This window comes from Balaenoptera musculus, chromosome 10 (genome assembly GCF_009873245.2).
Source record: "Balaenoptera musculus isolate JJ_BM4_2016_0621 chromosome 10, mBalMus1.pri.v3, whole genome shotgun sequence".
NCBI classification, from domain to species: domain Eukaryota; kingdom Metazoa; phylum Chordata; class Mammalia; order Artiodactyla; family Balaenopteridae; genus Balaenoptera; species Balaenoptera musculus.
Window position 1 is genome coordinate 22,428,765 of NC_045794.1, and position 17,893 is coordinate 22,446,657.

Below are 17,893 nucleotides of genomic sequence, written 5' to 3' on the forward strand. Positions count from 1 at the left end.
TTTTCTGATCTATTGTCTTTTCAAACTGCGGTGAGTTCAAGGGTTGGGGGGCAATTGTGAGAAGAAATGACAGTGGTGACCTAGACACCCGAATGAGCCCAAGTCTTACTCAATGGTTAGACTGTATTGCTCCATTTTGGAGGTTTAAATTTGAACCCCAGTTCCATTCAAACAACAAACAGATAAATGAAAGGATATTGACAGGATAACTAAATAACAAATTAGACTTAAACCATTTCCAGACTGTGTCAAGTTCTATACTCTGCTCAAAAGGAGATGATACTCTCACCTTTCCGAGTTAACACGTTATGTTGCTCTTAGGAGAATGTATAAGTAGGATTCACATTTGTCCCAACCATTTAAATGACTCTCTAGTAGAACAAAATACACCCACACACCTGTAATAAGTGATCTTAATTAATCACATTAGTATAGGCATACCTCAGAGATACTGCAGGTTCAGTTCCAGACCACCACGGCAAATCATATATCGCAATAAAAATGAGTCACAGGAAGTTTTTTTGGTTTCCCAGTGCATATAAAAGTTATGTTTACACCATGGTTTAGTCTATTAAGTGTACAACAGCATTATGTGTAAAAAAAAAAAAAACAACAATGTACACACCTTAACTTAAAAAATATTTTAATGCTAAAAATTGCTAACCATCTGGATAGTTTATTTTCTTTTAACGTCAAAGAAGGTGTCTACCCGTGTTCAAACACTGCATGATATGTCTGTCCTAATAATAGTTGAGTCTTTTCACAGAGTGTATTCACAATAACATGCCATTTGATAAATTCATAAATGTAAGAATAAATGAATAAATGAAATTACCTTAATCATAAAAAAAAAATGCTAACCATCATCTGAGCCCTCACTGAATTATAATCTGGCTGGTGGAGGCTCTTGCCTCAGTGTTGATGGCTGCAGACTGATCAGGGTGGGGTTTGGTGGCAGTTCAGGTGGCTGTGGCAGTTTCTCAAAATAAGACAACAGTGAAGTCTGCTGCATCGATCTTCTTTTCATGAACAATTTCTCTGTAGCTGTTTGACAGTATTTTAACCACAGTAGAACTTCTTTCAAATGTGGAGCCAATCCCCTCAAACCCTGCCACTGCTTTACCAACTCAGTTTACATAATATTCTAAACCCTTTGTTGTCATCCCAACAATCTTCACAGCATCTTCACCAGGAGCAGATTGCATCTCAGGAAACCACTTTCTTCGCTCATAAGAAACAACTCCTCAATTGTTCAAGTTTTAACTTGAGATTATAGCAATTCAGTGACATCTTCAGGCTCCACTTCTAATTCTAGTTCTCTTGCTACTTAATACCACATCTGCAGTTACTTCCTCCACTGAAGTTTTGAACCCCTCAAAGTCATCCCTGAGGGCTGGAATCAACTTCTTCCAAACTCCTGTTAATGTTGATATTTTGACCTCTTCTCATGAATCACAAATGTTCTTAATGACATCTAGAATGAGAAGTCTTTCCAGAAGGTTTTCTATTTACTCTGCCCAGGTCCATCAGAAGAATCACTACCTAAGCCAGCTAGAGTCTTATAAAATGTATTTCTTAAATAATAAGACTTGAAAGTCAAAATTATTCCCTGATCCATGGGCTGCAGAATGGATGCTGTGTTAGCAGGCAGGGAAACAACATTAATCTGGCTGTATGTCTCCATCAGAGCTCTTGCGTGACCAGGTGCACTGTCAATGAGCAGTAATATTCTGGAAGAAATCTTTTTGTCTGAGCAGTAGGTCTCAACAGTGGGCTTAAAATATTCAGTAAACCATGTTGTAAGCAGATGTGCTGACATCCAGGATTTGTTGTTGCATTTATAGAGCACAGGCAAAGTAGAGTTAGCATAATTCTGAAGGGCCCTAGGATTTTCAGAAGGGTAAATGAGCACTGGCTTCAACTCAAAGTCACCAGCTGCTTTAGCCCCCAACAGGAGTTAGCCTGTCCTTTGCAGCTTTGAAGACAGGCATTGACTTCTCCTCTCTAGCTATGAAAGTCCTAGATGGCATCTTCTTCAAATAGAAGGCTGTTTTGTCTACACTGAAAATCTGTTGTTTAGTGTAGCCACCTTCATGAATTATCTGAGCTAGGTCTTCTGGATAATTTGCTGCAGCTTCTACCTTAGCACTTGCTGCTTAACCTTGCACTTTTATGTTATGGAGATGGTTTCTTCCCTTAAACCCCATGAACCAACCTCTGCTAGCTTCAAACTTGTCTCCTGAGGTTTCCTCACCTCTCTCAGCCTTCGGAGAACTGAAGACAGTTAGGGTTTTGCTCTGGATTAGGCTTTGGCTTAAAGAAATGTTGTGGCTGCTTTGATCTTCTATCCAGATCACTACAACTTTCTCCATATCAGCAATAAGGCTGTTTCCCTTTCTTACCCTTCATATGTTCACTGGAGTAGCACGTTTAACTTCCTTCAAGAACCTTCCTTTTGCATTCACTGCTTGGCTAACTGGTGCAAGAGGCCTAGCTTTTAGTGTATCTTGGCTTTCAACATGCCTTCCTCACTAAGCTTAATCATTTCTAGCTTTTGATGTAAAGTGAGAGACGTGCAACTCTTCCTTTCACTTGAACACATAGAGGCCACTGTATGGTTATTAACTGGCCTAATTTCAATATTGCTGTGTCTCAGGGAATAGGGAGGCCCAAGGAGAGAAGGAGAGACGGGGAATGGCAGGTTGGTGGAGCAGTCAGAACACACACAACATTTATTGATTAAGTTGGCCGGCTTATGTGGACGTGGCTAGTGGTGGCCAAAAACAATTACAAGAGCAACATCAAAGATCACAGATCATCATGACAAACATATTAATAATGAAAAAGTTTGAAATATTGTGAGAATTACCAAAATGTGACACAGAGACACAAAGTGAACAAATGCTGTTGGGAAAATGGCTCCAGCAGACTTGCTGGACTCAGGGGTGACACAAACCTTCCATTTGTAAAAAACGCAGTATGTGTGAAACGCAATAAAGCTAAGTGCAATAAAAGGAGGTATGCCTGTAGTAGTATCAATCCTTGGATTGTGTACCTTCAGCAAGCATAAAGAGAGACGCATAATTTTTTAAATGAAATGTACTTTCACAAATATATTGAAAATATCCAGTTTATCAGCCTGTATACGGCATTTGCTTTTAACTTCTAAACATAACAAAGAAGAGCACTGCGTGACATAATCCTTTGACCCAAAAGATCAATTACACTGAATGGTGCCTGTGAATTCTAAATCACTGAGAGTAAATGATAGGTATTAGGCAAAGCACACTGACTGAACAACATAGCCTGCTGGGAGTGAATACATTTGTTTGAAAACAATATTTCTTTTCTTAAGTGAGTACATAGTGAATGAAAAGTTGTTGATAGTTCTGAAGACGAGAATCTTCTGCCTCACTACAGTAAAGGCCAGGGCACTGCCAGCTCCTTTTGTCTCCGTGTGAGTGTGCCTGGATAATTTTCTGAATGGACCACCACTAGGGCACAAAAATGAGAAGCTGCTTCTGAACCTATCAATTTCTGCTGAGCATGCCAACTAAAAAGCCACCGTGACGGTGAGCAGACACAGCCTGGGAGCTAGACCCAGACTCCCAACCAGCTCTAGGATGAGGACGACTCCCAGTGAGGCGAAGGGCTGCACTGCGACCAAGGACCCAGAAGAGGAAAACTTCTGTAATTGCCACTTTCCAAGGCAGCCATCCCCATTGCCTCAAACACGAATCACTGGCATCTAAGCCTACAGGATTTCCCAGAAAAACACACGAATGCTGTGTGCACACCCTATTTAAGACAGGCGCCACTGAGGCCGGCGTGGAATTGAACTCCGGGAACCGTAAGCCTTCATCTTCTCCACACACCTCCCTCTTCTTCCACTCCCCTGGGTCTGACCTGCCAAACAATGACCAGACACACTTCTCTCAATGTCCAACCCCAACTGTGCTGGAGCAGAATTCTTAAGTGGTAAGTCGATCAAAAGGATAAAAAAAGACATAGTTCTATTGCACAGGATTTTCCAGACACAGTATGAGAAAAGAAAGCTGTTATCATTTACTTGAAAGAGCTGGCCAGTCTGGCAACAGTGCTTATAAAATTACCTCCTATTTTTAAAAAATTGTGTTTTGCAAATGACTGCCAATAAAAATAAAGTTTCACTAAAAATAAGAAAATATAATAAAACACTTATAATATAAAAGAGCCAAGATGGTGCTACACCGGGTATTATACTGTGGCAATATTGCTACGGCTCCCTGACTTGTCCTTTAGAATAACAATTCTTTTTTCTCCAGGTACTTCCCGTAATCTGGGATTTCCTCTCTGGCATCAGCCTCAGTCTCACCCTGTACCACAGGAATTTTTCCCAGGCCTGACAATCCTGTCTCCACATTTGGAAATTCCAGAAATGTGTCCTCTCTTGCTTATTTTGCTAAGAATTTATAGAGTCTAATAGGCCTTCTTTAGGAATTTATAGCTTAATAGAACTCAGCTATAATAACACATCTCCTAGAAGAGTTGCAAGATAATGCTGTAAGTTTGAAATGTCATCTTACATATAATAAATCATTTTCCTATTTGGCTAATTACTTAAGTCATTAATTTTTCTGTTTTGAAATACTTTTGAATTTATGGAGTTACAAGAATAGTACAAAGAACACCCATAACACCCCATAACACCCTCTGCCCATATTTATCAGATTCACAAATTCTGCCACATTTACATCCTCTCTCTCTCTGTACACACACACACACACACACACACACACACACACACACACACACCTTTCCCGCACTCTTTGAGAGTTAGTTCCAGACATCATGACCTTTTTAACTCTCAATTCTTCAGCACGTATTTGCTAAAAACAAGTACATTCTCTTACATAACTACAGTACAGTACAATTATAAAATTCAGGAAATCTGATACAACACTACAACCTAATGTACAATCCATATTCAAATTTTACCAATTGTGCCAATAATGTCTTCTGTAGATAATAATTTTCCTGATCCAAAACCACATATTATACTTAGTTGTCATGTCTCTTTAATCTCCTTTATTCTGTAACAGTTTCTCAAACTTTATCTTTCATAACACTGACATTTTCGAAATGTTCAAGCCAGTTGTTCTATAAAATACCCCCGCAATTTGTACCTGTCTGATATTTCTTCATGATTAGATGGAGATTATGAATTTTTGTCAGGAATACTAAATAGGCAATGTTGTGTCCTTCTCAGTACGTCACATCTAGAGGTACATGATGTTGCTTTGACCCAATTTTATTATTTTTTATTTTAAAAATTTATTTTCAACTCTGTATTTTGTGTACTTAGCTTAAAGAATACCTATAAGACTGAGCCCCTACAGAAGTGTTAACTTAAAACAAATTTACGGACCAAAATTCTAACCTCAGTAACAATTTTTCTAAAATATTAGTTCATCAGACTAATAAATAATTGAGTGGTGCAAAAGATAGGAAGACTAATTCCTTGCACTTCAATTCTTAGCAATGCTACTTACTAATGAATCTTAGGCAAATTAATTAATCTCCCTGATTATGGTTTTCTATATTGGTACTTTTTTACAAAACAGTGTGGAATCCAGGCACAATTCCATTACATTCACATACTGGCAATATTTATGAGCAAACAATGTATCCCTGTGAGGTACATTCTTTCTTTTCTATTTTATATAATGTAAATAAAGCCACATATTCACTTTTTCAACTGTACCTCAAGGTAACATTGACAAAAAGTATAGTACTTTTTTTTTTTTTGTCTTGCAAGTATAGTTATGCTCCAAAGAAATCTAAAGAGTGTTTTACTATAAAAGTATTGTCCTCCCATATGTATGCAAGATAATGATATTAAATAAACATTTAGTGCTAGTAAAAGCAAAAATGATTCCTTGAGAAGGACTTTTAGAGTTGAGAGAAATGAAGAAAGCTCACTATAACAAATTCTCTCAGAGGTATCTTGTGTAGTATAATCACTGTTATCAAATTGTGCTTAACAACAAACTATATTTTCTCACAGTTTACATTATGTATGCAATAATAGGAATGTATAAAAGAAATAATTTACCCTCTGATTTGCAAATATCAAGAGAAGGGATCTTAAACTATAGTCCTTAAATTCAAATTAATTTCAATGCACCAAGAACCAGAATAACAGATTTCTAGGGTATTTACTACTAAACATTCTTTCAAATTCCAAAAATCTAGGCAAAATCCACAAACCCTTTCCACAGATTAGGAAAATGCAATTCCCCAAATAAAGAGACACCATTCTACACACCACACGAGTCGAGTCTCAAAAGGAAGAGACCTCTGAGCCTCGGTTCATGCAGGACACATACAGGTATTTCTTACAACACAGCAAGAAGTTTCTTAGAGAATTATAATGGGCTGATAAAAACTATCATGAATCACCTTTTATACTGGAATAGAACTATGGTGTTTCATACTTAATTAATGGAGAAACACTGTGTGTCATGGTTAAGCACAAGTCACTCTACATGGAAAGCAGTCCATGGAAAACCACTCAGCACATACAGTACTCAATGAACAGCAGCTATCTAGGAAATATATCATATAAGCCAACAAACAATTACTTTTCATTTGGCCTCCAAGACAACATATTCTCCTGGTTTTCCTCTTTACTCACTGGTTCTCTGTCCCAGTCTCCTTTGCAGTTCAATCTTGTTGTTCAATGTTGGTGCATCCAGGACTGTTGTTGTTCAATGTTGGTGCATCCAGGATTCAGTCTTTAGACGTCATTTCTTCCCAATCAACAATCACTCCTTAAGTGATCATATTCATGTCTCCTATGCACCAATTCTCACGTTCATATTTCTACCCTGACAATACCCTAAGTTCATCCACATATCCAACTGTCACCATAACATCCCCAACTGGATGCCTAACAGTCATTTCACACCTGATGTGCCCAAATAGAAATCCTGATTGTCCCTACAACCCCACTTATCCGCTTGTCTTTCTCACCTCAATAAATAGTACCACATTCATCCAACTGCTTTCAAAACCCAGGAATAACCTTTGACTCTCTTCTTTCTTTCCCATTTCACATCCAAGTCCTATGAGTCAGGATAGTACCATTCCAAATTCATCCACTTCTACCACTTCTATTCTAGTCAACACCATCTTCCAATCCTGCCATGGCCTCCTTTCTATGGTCTTTCTAACATTTATGTCCACATACATGTTCACTACTGTCCACTCAGCAGCCAAAGTTATCAAATCATATTGATCCCTTCTCAAAACCCTCTGAAGGTGCCCATCAAACTTAGAGCACAATTCAAATTCAAGGGTCTACAAGTCTCTACAGTCTGAGCTTCTCCAGCCTTTTCTCCTGTATTCTCCCTTCCCTCACTTTACCTCAGCCAAAATGGCCTTCCTGCTGCTCCTCACACATAACAAGCTGACTCTGCCTCAGGGCAGTCTTCCTTGATGCATGTAGGCCTCTGCTCAGACATCAGAGAGGTTGTTCAATGCAAACAAAAACTAGCTAGAAATGCAAACCAAAAGTACAATGAGGTATCACCTCACACCAGTCAGAATGGCCATCATCATAAAGTCTACATATAATAAATGCTGGAGAGGCTGTGGAGAAAAGGGAACGCTCCTACACTGTTGGTGGGAATGTAAATTGGTACAGCCACTAGGGAGAACAGTATGGAGGTTCCTTAAAAAACTAAAAATAGAATTATCATATGACCCAGCAATCCCACTCCTGGGCATATACCCAGAGAAAACCATAATTTGAAAAGATACATGCACCCCAATGTTCATAGCAGCACTATTTACAATAGCCAAGACATGGAAGCAACCTAAATGTCCATCAACAGATGACTGAATAAAGAAGATATGGTACATATATACAATGGAATATTACTCAGACATAAAGAAGAACGTAATATTGCCATTTGCAGCAATATGGATGGACCTAAAAATTATCATACTAAGTGAAGTAAGTCAGGCAAAGGCAAATATCATATGATATCACTTATATGTGGAATCTTAAAAAATGATACAAATGAACTTATATACAAACAGAAATAGTTACAGATGTAGAAAATAAACTTATGGTTACCAGGGAGTAAGGGGGGAAGGGATAAATTGGAAGATTAGGATTGACATATACACATTACTATATATAAAACAAATAACCAACAAGGTCCTACTATACACCACAAGGAACTATACTCAATATTTCACAATAACCTATAAGGGAAAAGAATCTGAAAAAAAAATAGATATATTTGTACGTATAATGGAATCACTTTGCTGTACACCTGAAACTAACACAACACTGTAAATCAACTATACTTCAATTGAAAAAAAATTCACTCTAGCTAAAAATAACTGCCCCTCCCTTCTCCATCATGCTCCATATTGTCTTACTTGATTTTTGCCCATAGTATTATCCAATGTAACAGTGTATATTCATTTGTTTATTATCTGTCTCCCCCAATAGGGAGAGGTGAGGGATGATGCCTATTTATTAATTGTCTGTCCACCCTAGGGCTAAGGACTCTATCTTGTTCATCATTTTTTTTCCAGTGTCTAGAATAATGTCTGGATGCAATAGTTGCTCAATAAATTCTTATTGAAAAATTAATTGTTCTCAGATAGCTGAAAGAATGATTAAGGTATCCAGAGGTGAATGGAGTTCATAAGAAAATATGAGAATTACAAAATATTGAAAAGAGTAAAAAACATGTCTTAGAGGGCAGACACGCACAGGACAGTGGAGAGTACATACAGGATATCAGCAAATTTTCAGAGGAATAAAATACTCTGTAGGGTATAACTCTGAAAGCAGACTATAAGCACTGAGAACAAAAGTCAAAATCAATTTCTAAGTTTTTAAAGAATGGTCTGGTGTAAAGTAAACTGGGTATTGTAAAAAGCATCATACCAGGAAGCATCTTTCCTTTCCTTTTTTCTCCATTTGCTTTCATAGTGCCTCCCTGTCCCCCTCACCACCCTGTCTGAATATATACTGTATATAATAGTTTCATTTTTCTACATCTTAAGTCTTGGAGATTACCATCCTACATAACTTCACCATGCAGAATTCAGGTTATCTTTTAGTTACAGAATGTTTTCTTGGATTGGAATTTTAAATCTCAGGTCTGTTCCATTGTTTTGTTTTTCTTTTTCAGGGACTCCAATTATTCATATGATGGCTCTTCTTTGCCTTTCTTCCATTTCAACCACTTTCTCATTGACCATTTTTACTTGTTTCTTTAAATCCTTAACATTCTCATCACTGTTCTCCTGCCTTTCTTCAATGATGCTTACTATACTTTCATTCAAATGTATTCTTCCTTTGATATCTTGTAATTTGGTCTGTTATTTCTAAAAATAGTAATAATAAAGTCTTTTTCTTTTCTGAGTCCAATCAACTTTCTTTTCATTTCCGACTGGTTTGTGTTGGTCCATTTCTAACCTTAGTTCTTGGATTTATGATGCAAGGTGTATTTCACACATTCATGTTTCATGTTTGAAGACATTTAATTCAGTTTAGAGTATCATGTTACAATTTTCTTCTCTTTCATGATTGATGTTCAGAGAGAAATTTCCATCAACTGAAATGTTTTGATTCTGCATTCTGTTTTGATCTTACAGTCCTTTCCTAGAGATGAAGATTGATTACATTTCTGCATTTCATGGGCAAGGTGACAACATGAGCTGGTTTACAAGATCTTCAGTTCAGGAGCACCCTCTTCTGTCTGAGTCATGAAGTGCAGTTTCTTTAAAGTCTGGCTTTTGTTGGGGGGCAGTGGAGGAAGAGTTATATTTTCTTCAATTTTTTTTTAATAGATCTTTATTGGAGTATAATTGCTTCACAATACTGTGTTAGTTTCTTTTATCTGGTATTCTAGATTTCCCCACCTTGCTTCTTTTTGCCTTCACCACCAAGACTCCAAAGGGTGCCTCTTCCTTACTTTTAACCTTGTTCATCCCTAGAAGCATAGCTTTTCCACAACTGCTACCTGTGTACTTTCAAGTTCCTTCCTCCTTACTCAGTGCTCTTATCTACCTGGAATCTCTTTCAATATTTTCACCCTTAGGATAGACAGACTTTCTTTTTCTTTTCTTTTTTTTTTTTTTTTATGAATTCGATTGTTTTTTTTTATAGCTACTTTATTTATTTATTTATTTATTTTTGGCTGTGTTGGGTCTTCGGTTCGTGCGAGGGCTTTCTCTAGTTGTGGCAAGCGGGGGCCACTCTTCATCGCGGTGCAGGGACCGCTCTTCATCGCGGTGCGCGGGCCTTTCACCATCACGGCCCCTCCCGTTGCGGGGCACAGGCTCCAGACGCACAGGCTCAGCAGTTGTGGCTCACGGGCCCAGCTGCTCCGTGGCATGTGGGATCCTCCCAGACCAGGGCTCGAACTCGTGTCCTCTGCATTAGCAGGCAGACTCTCAACCACTGCGCCACCAGGGAAGCCCCAGACTTTCTTTTTGTAAGCGTGATTTTCTTTTTCTTTTCTTTTTTTTTTTGGCCACACCATGCGGCTTGCTGGATCTTAGTTCCCTGACCAGGGATTGAACCTAGGCCCCCGGAAGTGGAAGCAAGGAGTCCTAACCACTGCACTGCCCAGGAATTCTAAGGGTGATTTTCACACAATCCCTTCCTGTCTCTTCCACATGGTTTTTCCAGAACTCCCTAACTGTCCACAGAGGCTCTCAGTAGGAACAGTGAGACAGTGCCACTAAAAACTGAGGTTGCTTTTCCGCTTATAATAACTGAAGTTCGGACTGTCCTCTGTCTTCTAGTTCTGCTGAAGGTGAGGGATTTATGGTGTTTAATTTGCTTTTTATTGGTCTGTACAGATTTTTGACAGCTGTAGAAGGAATTAAGATTTAGGCATCACAATTAATTACTTCAGCTACTTGTTCGTTTATCATTGCTAGTCAGATATTTCTTCCCTATGTCCGAAGTTAGATTTCTGGCTTTACTGTTTGATCCTGTAGTGGATACTGTAGTGGATACATTGTGCTCCACCCGCATCACCTCTTAGAGCTGAGGCATCTATTTCCTCAGTTGCTGGGCATGATGACTGCTGTCTTCTCGAAGCCGTGCTTCTCACTAAGAGTGACCCTTGTCCAGGGGGAACTGCCTTACCCAAGGCTACACACCCCCTCTGTGATGAAGCCAGCAGTCAAGGCGGGCTAATGCGAGGATATAAAGCTCAGGCCCTTTGCCTTAATTTGTGACCACTTTGAAGGGCCAACTCAGCTCCAGAGCTCCCTGTAGGATCAGCAAAGACCTCAATCGTAACCTCACTGTGGCTCAGCTTCTCTGTCTGCCCAATCCTACCTTCCCCACTTCCTTACAGGTGTATATCTTAAATGCACTCTTCAATACACATTCTGCAAACAATTCTATACCACAGGGTATTTTCAGAGCATCCAACTTAAAGACAATCACCATCTGAAAAAAATTTTATTGAGTTATGAGATGGGCACTGTTATAAGTGCTTTGAATATATTGTACACATTCACGTAATTCTCACATGGAGACTGTGAGGAAGATACTGGTATTTTCATCGTCATATCTCAGATAAGAAAAGAAACTCTTGGAGAAGATAAGTACCTTGCCTAAGTTAATAAGTGGTCAAGGCAGGATTTGAACATAGGCACTCTGACTCAAAAGCGCATGCTCTCTTGCCCACTTTACTGTACTGCCTCTTGTGCTAGCCTTGCACTCTCTGCTTCTCTGGTGTGACCCTGAGTGTGCCCATTCTCTGCATTTTTTATGCCATGCTGTGAAGTGTAGCCAGCACATGACACACACCAGGATGACCACAAATATTAAGATGTTTTTATTTTTTAACACATAATACTTCACTAGTGGATTGACCGTAACATGAGCTGCTGAAGGTGGAATTCATTGATCTTATGAAGTTGTCTTTTAAAGCTTTTCATTAAAAACAGAGAAGAATGTTTGTAAATCCAGCCTCTGGTCACTCAGTCCTATCACAGGATGACATTCCATTTGCACACATATATTAGCAGGTACATGTTAACAACCACTTCTCTATAGATTTGTTTTCTATCTCACCTCAAAGGAATACCAAAAAGGTTATAACTTTTCTCCAAAATTCTTACCTCCATCTTGAAATTTGCTTAATCTTTCAAAATATGATGACATGGGGGCCTGAACAATATCGAGGATAGCCAGAAGTGTTCTTGTTAGCCTTAGTAATTCACTGAAACTATAAAATCCAAAGTATATAAGATTCCGAGCCAAGTGGACCACCTTAATTTTAAAAAGGCAGGGAGAAGGTGAAAAAGAAAAGAGAAACATTAGGAACGGAAATTAGCATTGACTTTTTATTACCTAAGTTAGCGCAGGTATTTCTAACCTTTCTAATTCTTTAATACCTAGGAATTGAAATACCTGCGAAAGCAACCGCTGAACTCCAATTTAATCAAGTTTAGAACTAAATCCAAATAAGACCAGTTCATCAACCCCATCAAAGGCCCATGTGACAAGAAGATGAGGTATCTCGTCAACAGCCAGCAAGGAAGGGACAAGACAAGATTTTAGTTGTATCAGGGTGGTTAAAAGAGGTTTACATTAGAATGATTTACCTCTTATTTAAACATTAACTTACGTCAGTAGGATACCACTTAATAAATAGTTACATTAATGAATTACTTTAATAAATGAATATTATCCATGAAATTTGTCTAGAAATATATGTTCCTTATGCCACTGTGTGGTCTCCTGGATACTATAGGACATACTAGGTGTGAGAGCCAGCTTCCAAGATGGTGCCCAATGTAGGGTCTCCTTCCACACTGCCCCAGGGTTACTCAGTGTCTCCAATAGCATACAGCAGAAGTGATGACATGACAGTTCTAAGATTAGGTTATAGGAGACTGCAACTTCCATCTTGGGCTCTCTCTTTCTCTCTCTCTAATGGTTGCTCTGGGGGAAGCCAGATGCCATACTGTACGGACACTGAGGCAGCCTATGGAAAGGCCCACACGGCAAGAAGATGAGGTGTCTAGACAATAGCTAGCAAGGAAGTATAGCCGCCAGCAACCACACAAGTGAGCTGAGAAGCAGATCATCTAACCCCAGATGACTGCAACCCCAATCAACAGGTTGTGAGACCCTGACCTCATATGAGACCCTGACCTAGAACCATCCAACTAATAAGCCCTCTCAGATTCCTGACCCACAGAAACTGCAACCCCAATCAACAGCTTGTGAGATCCTGACCTCATGAGAGACCCTGACCTAGAACCACCCAACTAATAAGCCCTCCCAGATTCCTGACCCACAGAAACTGTGAGATAATAACATGCTTGTTGCTTTGGGCTGCTAAGTTTGGGGGTAATCTGTTACACACCAGTAGGTACCTAATACCCCAGATATCATGTAATGGCATCTTCTCTCTAGTTTTGTCACTATATCCCCAAAGTGATATTATAACTGGAGGTATTTCAATTCAGTTTAATGAGGCTAAAAACATTACCTTCATGGATGAAAAAAATGTATCCAAACATTTTATAAACATGCAAAGCTGTCTTTGTTCACTAAATGCAATAAAGCTTACACAATAAATGAAACCAAAAAAATCAGAGTAGCTAACAGATAACTATAAATAAAATATTTAGTATCCTATATGAGGCATAATTAAAGCATCAAATCTATCTTTTAATCAGTGGCAGAGTGAATCATATGTTCATGAATTTAACTACCTAATTACTAAAGCATCCTAAATATTAGAGGGAAAAAAATCTTTGATGTTCAATGTATCTAATTTTAGACAGGTTAAATTGAAAAACCTCATGGATTAATTGTTTTAAAAAATTACCTCAAATGTCAGTTTGTTTTTTTCTTTATCTCCAAAAGGAAAAGGCTGATTTACAACCTCTTTCAAGTATTCTTCAACAAATTCCATTGTCAGTGCAAATTTCCTCTTCATATCATTTCTGGAAGAGTCTGTTATAGAATCATATCTGGGAAGACAAAGAATTTAAAGGAAGTTAAATTGATTGTAATCATTTAAAATAGGAAAATATATATATTTTGACCTCTTAACTTCTAAACTTGGGTAAATTAACTAACCTTTCTAGATTTTGTACCCTCATCTGTAAAATGGGGCTATTTTGAAATGAAATAATACATGTAAAGCATTTAAATCAGAGTCTACCATTGTTACTCCTTTTATTAATTGTTACTCCTTTTATTAACATGATTTCTGTTTATTGGTTTCCAGAATAACTATTCTATTATCAAGAGTTGTCATTTTACTTTCCAAAAAGAGTATCTTGTTTGCATTTGGAATATTAACAATCCAAGTCTGAATAAAGAAATGCCTTTCCTAATATTTCATTTCAAAATTGAAGACATTTGGGGGAGGGATGGATTGGGCATTTGGGATTAGTAGATGCAAACTATTATATATAGAATGGATAAACAACTAGGTCCTACTGTATAGAAAAAGGAACTACACCCAATATTCTGTATAAATCGTAATGTAAAAGAATATGAAAAAGAATGTATACGTATTCATAACCAAATCACTTTGCTGTATAGTAGATATTAACACAACACTGTAAATCCAATATACTTCAATAAAATAAATTTTTAAAAAAATTGAAGACATGATCAAAATCATTGAGTTCAACTGCTGAATTTAAAGTCTTCAAGAAATTTTTCCAGAGCAGAAGCAAGAAAAACTACAATCCTGCAGCCTGTGGAACAAAAAACACATTCACAGAAAGACAGACAAGATGAAAAGGCAGAGGGCTATGTATCAGATGAATGAACAAGATAAACCCCCAGAAAAACAACTAAATGAAGTGGAGATAGGCAACCTTCTAGAAAAAGAATTCAGAATAATGATGGTGAAGATGATCCAGGACCTCGGAAAAAGAATGGAGGCAAAGATCCAGAAGATGCAAGAAATGCGTAATAAAGACCTAGAAGAATTAAAGAACAAACAAACAGAGATGAACAATACAATAACTGAAATGAAAACAACACTAGAAGGAATCAATAGCAGAATAACTGAAGAAGAAGAAAGGATAAGCGACCTGGAAGAAAGAATGGTGGAATTCACTCCACCAGAGATCACTGAAGAAATCAAAGAGGAAATCAAAAAATACCTAGAGACAAATGACAATGAAAACATGACAATCCAAAACCTATGGGATGCGGAAAAAGCAGTTCTAAGAGGGAAGTTTATAGCTATACAAGCCTACCTCAAGAAACAAAAAAAATCTCAAATAAACAATCTAACCTTACACCTAAAGGAACTAGGGAAAGAAGAACAAACAAAACCCAAAGTTAGCAGAAGGAAAGAAATCATAAAGATCAGAGCAGAAATAAATGAAATAGAAACAAAGAAAATAATAACAAAGATCAATAACACTAAAACCTGGTTCTTTGAGAAGATAAACAAAATTGATAAACCATTAGCCAGACTCATCAAGAAAAAAAGGGAGAAGACTCAGATCAACAGAATTAGAAATGAAAAAGGAGAAGTTAAAACAGACACAGCAGAAATACAAAGCATCCTAAGAGACTACTACAAGCAACTCTATGCCAATAAAATGGACAACCTGGAAGAAATGGACAAATTCATAGAAAGGTATAACCTTCCAAGACTGAACCAGGAAGAAACAGAAAATATGAACAGACCAATCACAAGTAATGAAATTGAAACTGTGATTAAAAATCTTCCAACAAACAGAAGTCCAGGACCAGATGCCTTCACAGGTGAAGTCTGTCAAACATTTAGAGGAGAGCTCACACCCATCCTTCTCAAACTCTTCCAAAAAATTGCGGAGGAAGGAACACTCCCAAATTCATTCTGAGGCGACCATCACCCTGATACCAAAACCAGAAAAAGATACTACAAAAAAACAACATTACAGACCAATATCACTCATGAATATAGATGCAAAAATCCTCAACAAAATACTAGCAAACAGAATCCAACAACACATTAAAAGGATAATACACCATGATCAGGTGGGATTTATCCCAGGGATGCAGGTATTCTTCAGTATACGCAAATCAATCAATGTGATACACCATATTAACAAATTGAAGAATAAAAACCATATGATCATCTCAATAGATGCAGAAAAAGCTTTTGAAAAAATTCAACACCCGTTTATGATAAAAACTCTCCAGAATGTGGGCATAGAGGGAACCTACCTCAACATAATAAAGGCCATATACGACAATCTCACAGCAAACATCATTCTCAATGGTGAAAAACTTAAAGAATTTCCTCTAAGATCAGGAACAAGTCAAGGATGTCCACTCTCACCACTAATATTCAACATAGTTTTGGAAGTCCTAGCCACGGCAATCAGAGAAGGAAAAGAAATAACAGGAATACAAATTGGAAAAGAAGAAGTAAAACTGTCACTGTTTGCAGATGACATGATACTATACATAGAGAATCCTAAAGATGCCACCAGAAAACTACTAGAGCTAATCAATGAATTTGGTAAAGTTGCAGGATACAAAATTAATGCACAGAAATCTCTTGCATTCCTATACACTAATGATGAAAAATCTGAAAGAGAAATTAAGGAAACACTCCCATTTACCATTACAACAAAAAGATTAAAATACCTAGGAATAAACCTACCTAGGGAGACAAAAGAAATTTATGCAATAAACTATAAGACACTGATGAAAGAAATTAAAGATGATACCAACAGATGGAGAGAGATATACCATGTTCTTGGATTGGAGGAATCAATACTGTGAAAATGACTATACTACCCAAAGCAATCTACAGATTCAATGCAATCCCTATCAAATTACCAATGGCATTTTTTACGGAACTAGAACAAAAAATCTTAAAATTTGTATGGAGACACAAAAGACCCCGAATAGGCAAAGCAGTCTTGAGGGAAAAAAACAGAGCTGGAAGAATCAGACTCCCTGACTTCAGACTATACTACAAAGCTACAGTAATCAAGACAATATGGTACTGGCACAAAAACAGAAACATAGATCAATGGAACAAGATAGAAAGTCCAGAGATAAACCCACGCACCTATGGTCAACTAATCTATGACAAAGGAGGCAAGGATATACAATGGAGAAAAGACAGTCTCTTCAATAAGTGGTGCTGGGAAAACTGGACAGCTACATGTAAAAGAATGAAATTAGAACACTCCCTAACACCATACACAAAAATAAACTCAAAATGGATTAGAAACCTAAATGTAAGACTGGGCACTATAAAACTCTTAGAGGAAAACATAGGAAGAGCACTCTTTGACATAAATCACAGCAAGATCTTTTTTGATCCACCTCCTAGAGTAATGGAAATAAAAACAAAAATTAAAACATGGGACCTAATGAAACTTCAAAGCTTTTGCACAGCAAAGGAAACCAGAAACAAGATGAAAAGACAACCCTCAGAATGGGAGAAAATATTTGCAAATGAATCAACGGACAAAGGATTAATCTCCAAAATATATAAACAGCTCATGCAGCTCAATATTAAAAAAACAAACAACCCAATCCAAAAATGGGCAGAAGACCTAAATAGACATTTCTCCAAAGAGACATACAGATGGCCAAGAAGCACGTGAAAAGCTGCTCAACATCACTAATTATTAGAGAAATGCAAATCAAAGCTACAATGAGGTATCACCTCACAGCAGTGAGAATAGGCATCATCAGAAAATCTACAAACAACAAATGCTGGAGAGGGTGTGGAGAAAAGGGAACCCTCTTGCACTGTTGGTGGGAATGTAAATTGATACAGCCACTATGGAGAACAGTACAGAGGTTCCTTAAGAAACTAAAAATAGAATGACCATACGATCCTGCAATCCCACTATTGGGCACATACCC

General features: G+C 37.7%; 1 protein-coding gene across 3 annotated transcripts in view; it reads right to left on the bottom strand.

Moving 5' to 3' along the window:
• The window catches only part of ITPR2 (inositol 1,4,5-trisphosphate receptor type 2), a 524,960-nt gene that overhangs the window by 336,613 nt on the left and 170,454 nt on the right, over nucleotides 1-17,893 (bottom strand). For all 3 annotated transcript variants that reach the window (XM_036864824.1, XM_036864825.1, XM_036864826.1), the window contains exons 20-21: nucleotides 13,875-14,019; nucleotides 12,154-12,304 (exon numbers count right to left, since the gene is read on the bottom strand). In XM_036864824.1, the coding sequence (XP_036720719.1) occupies nucleotides 12,154-12,304; nucleotides 13,875-14,019 (296 nt within the window). The remainder of the gene's footprint in view (nucleotides 1-12,153; nucleotides 12,305-13,874; nucleotides 14,020-17,893) is intronic.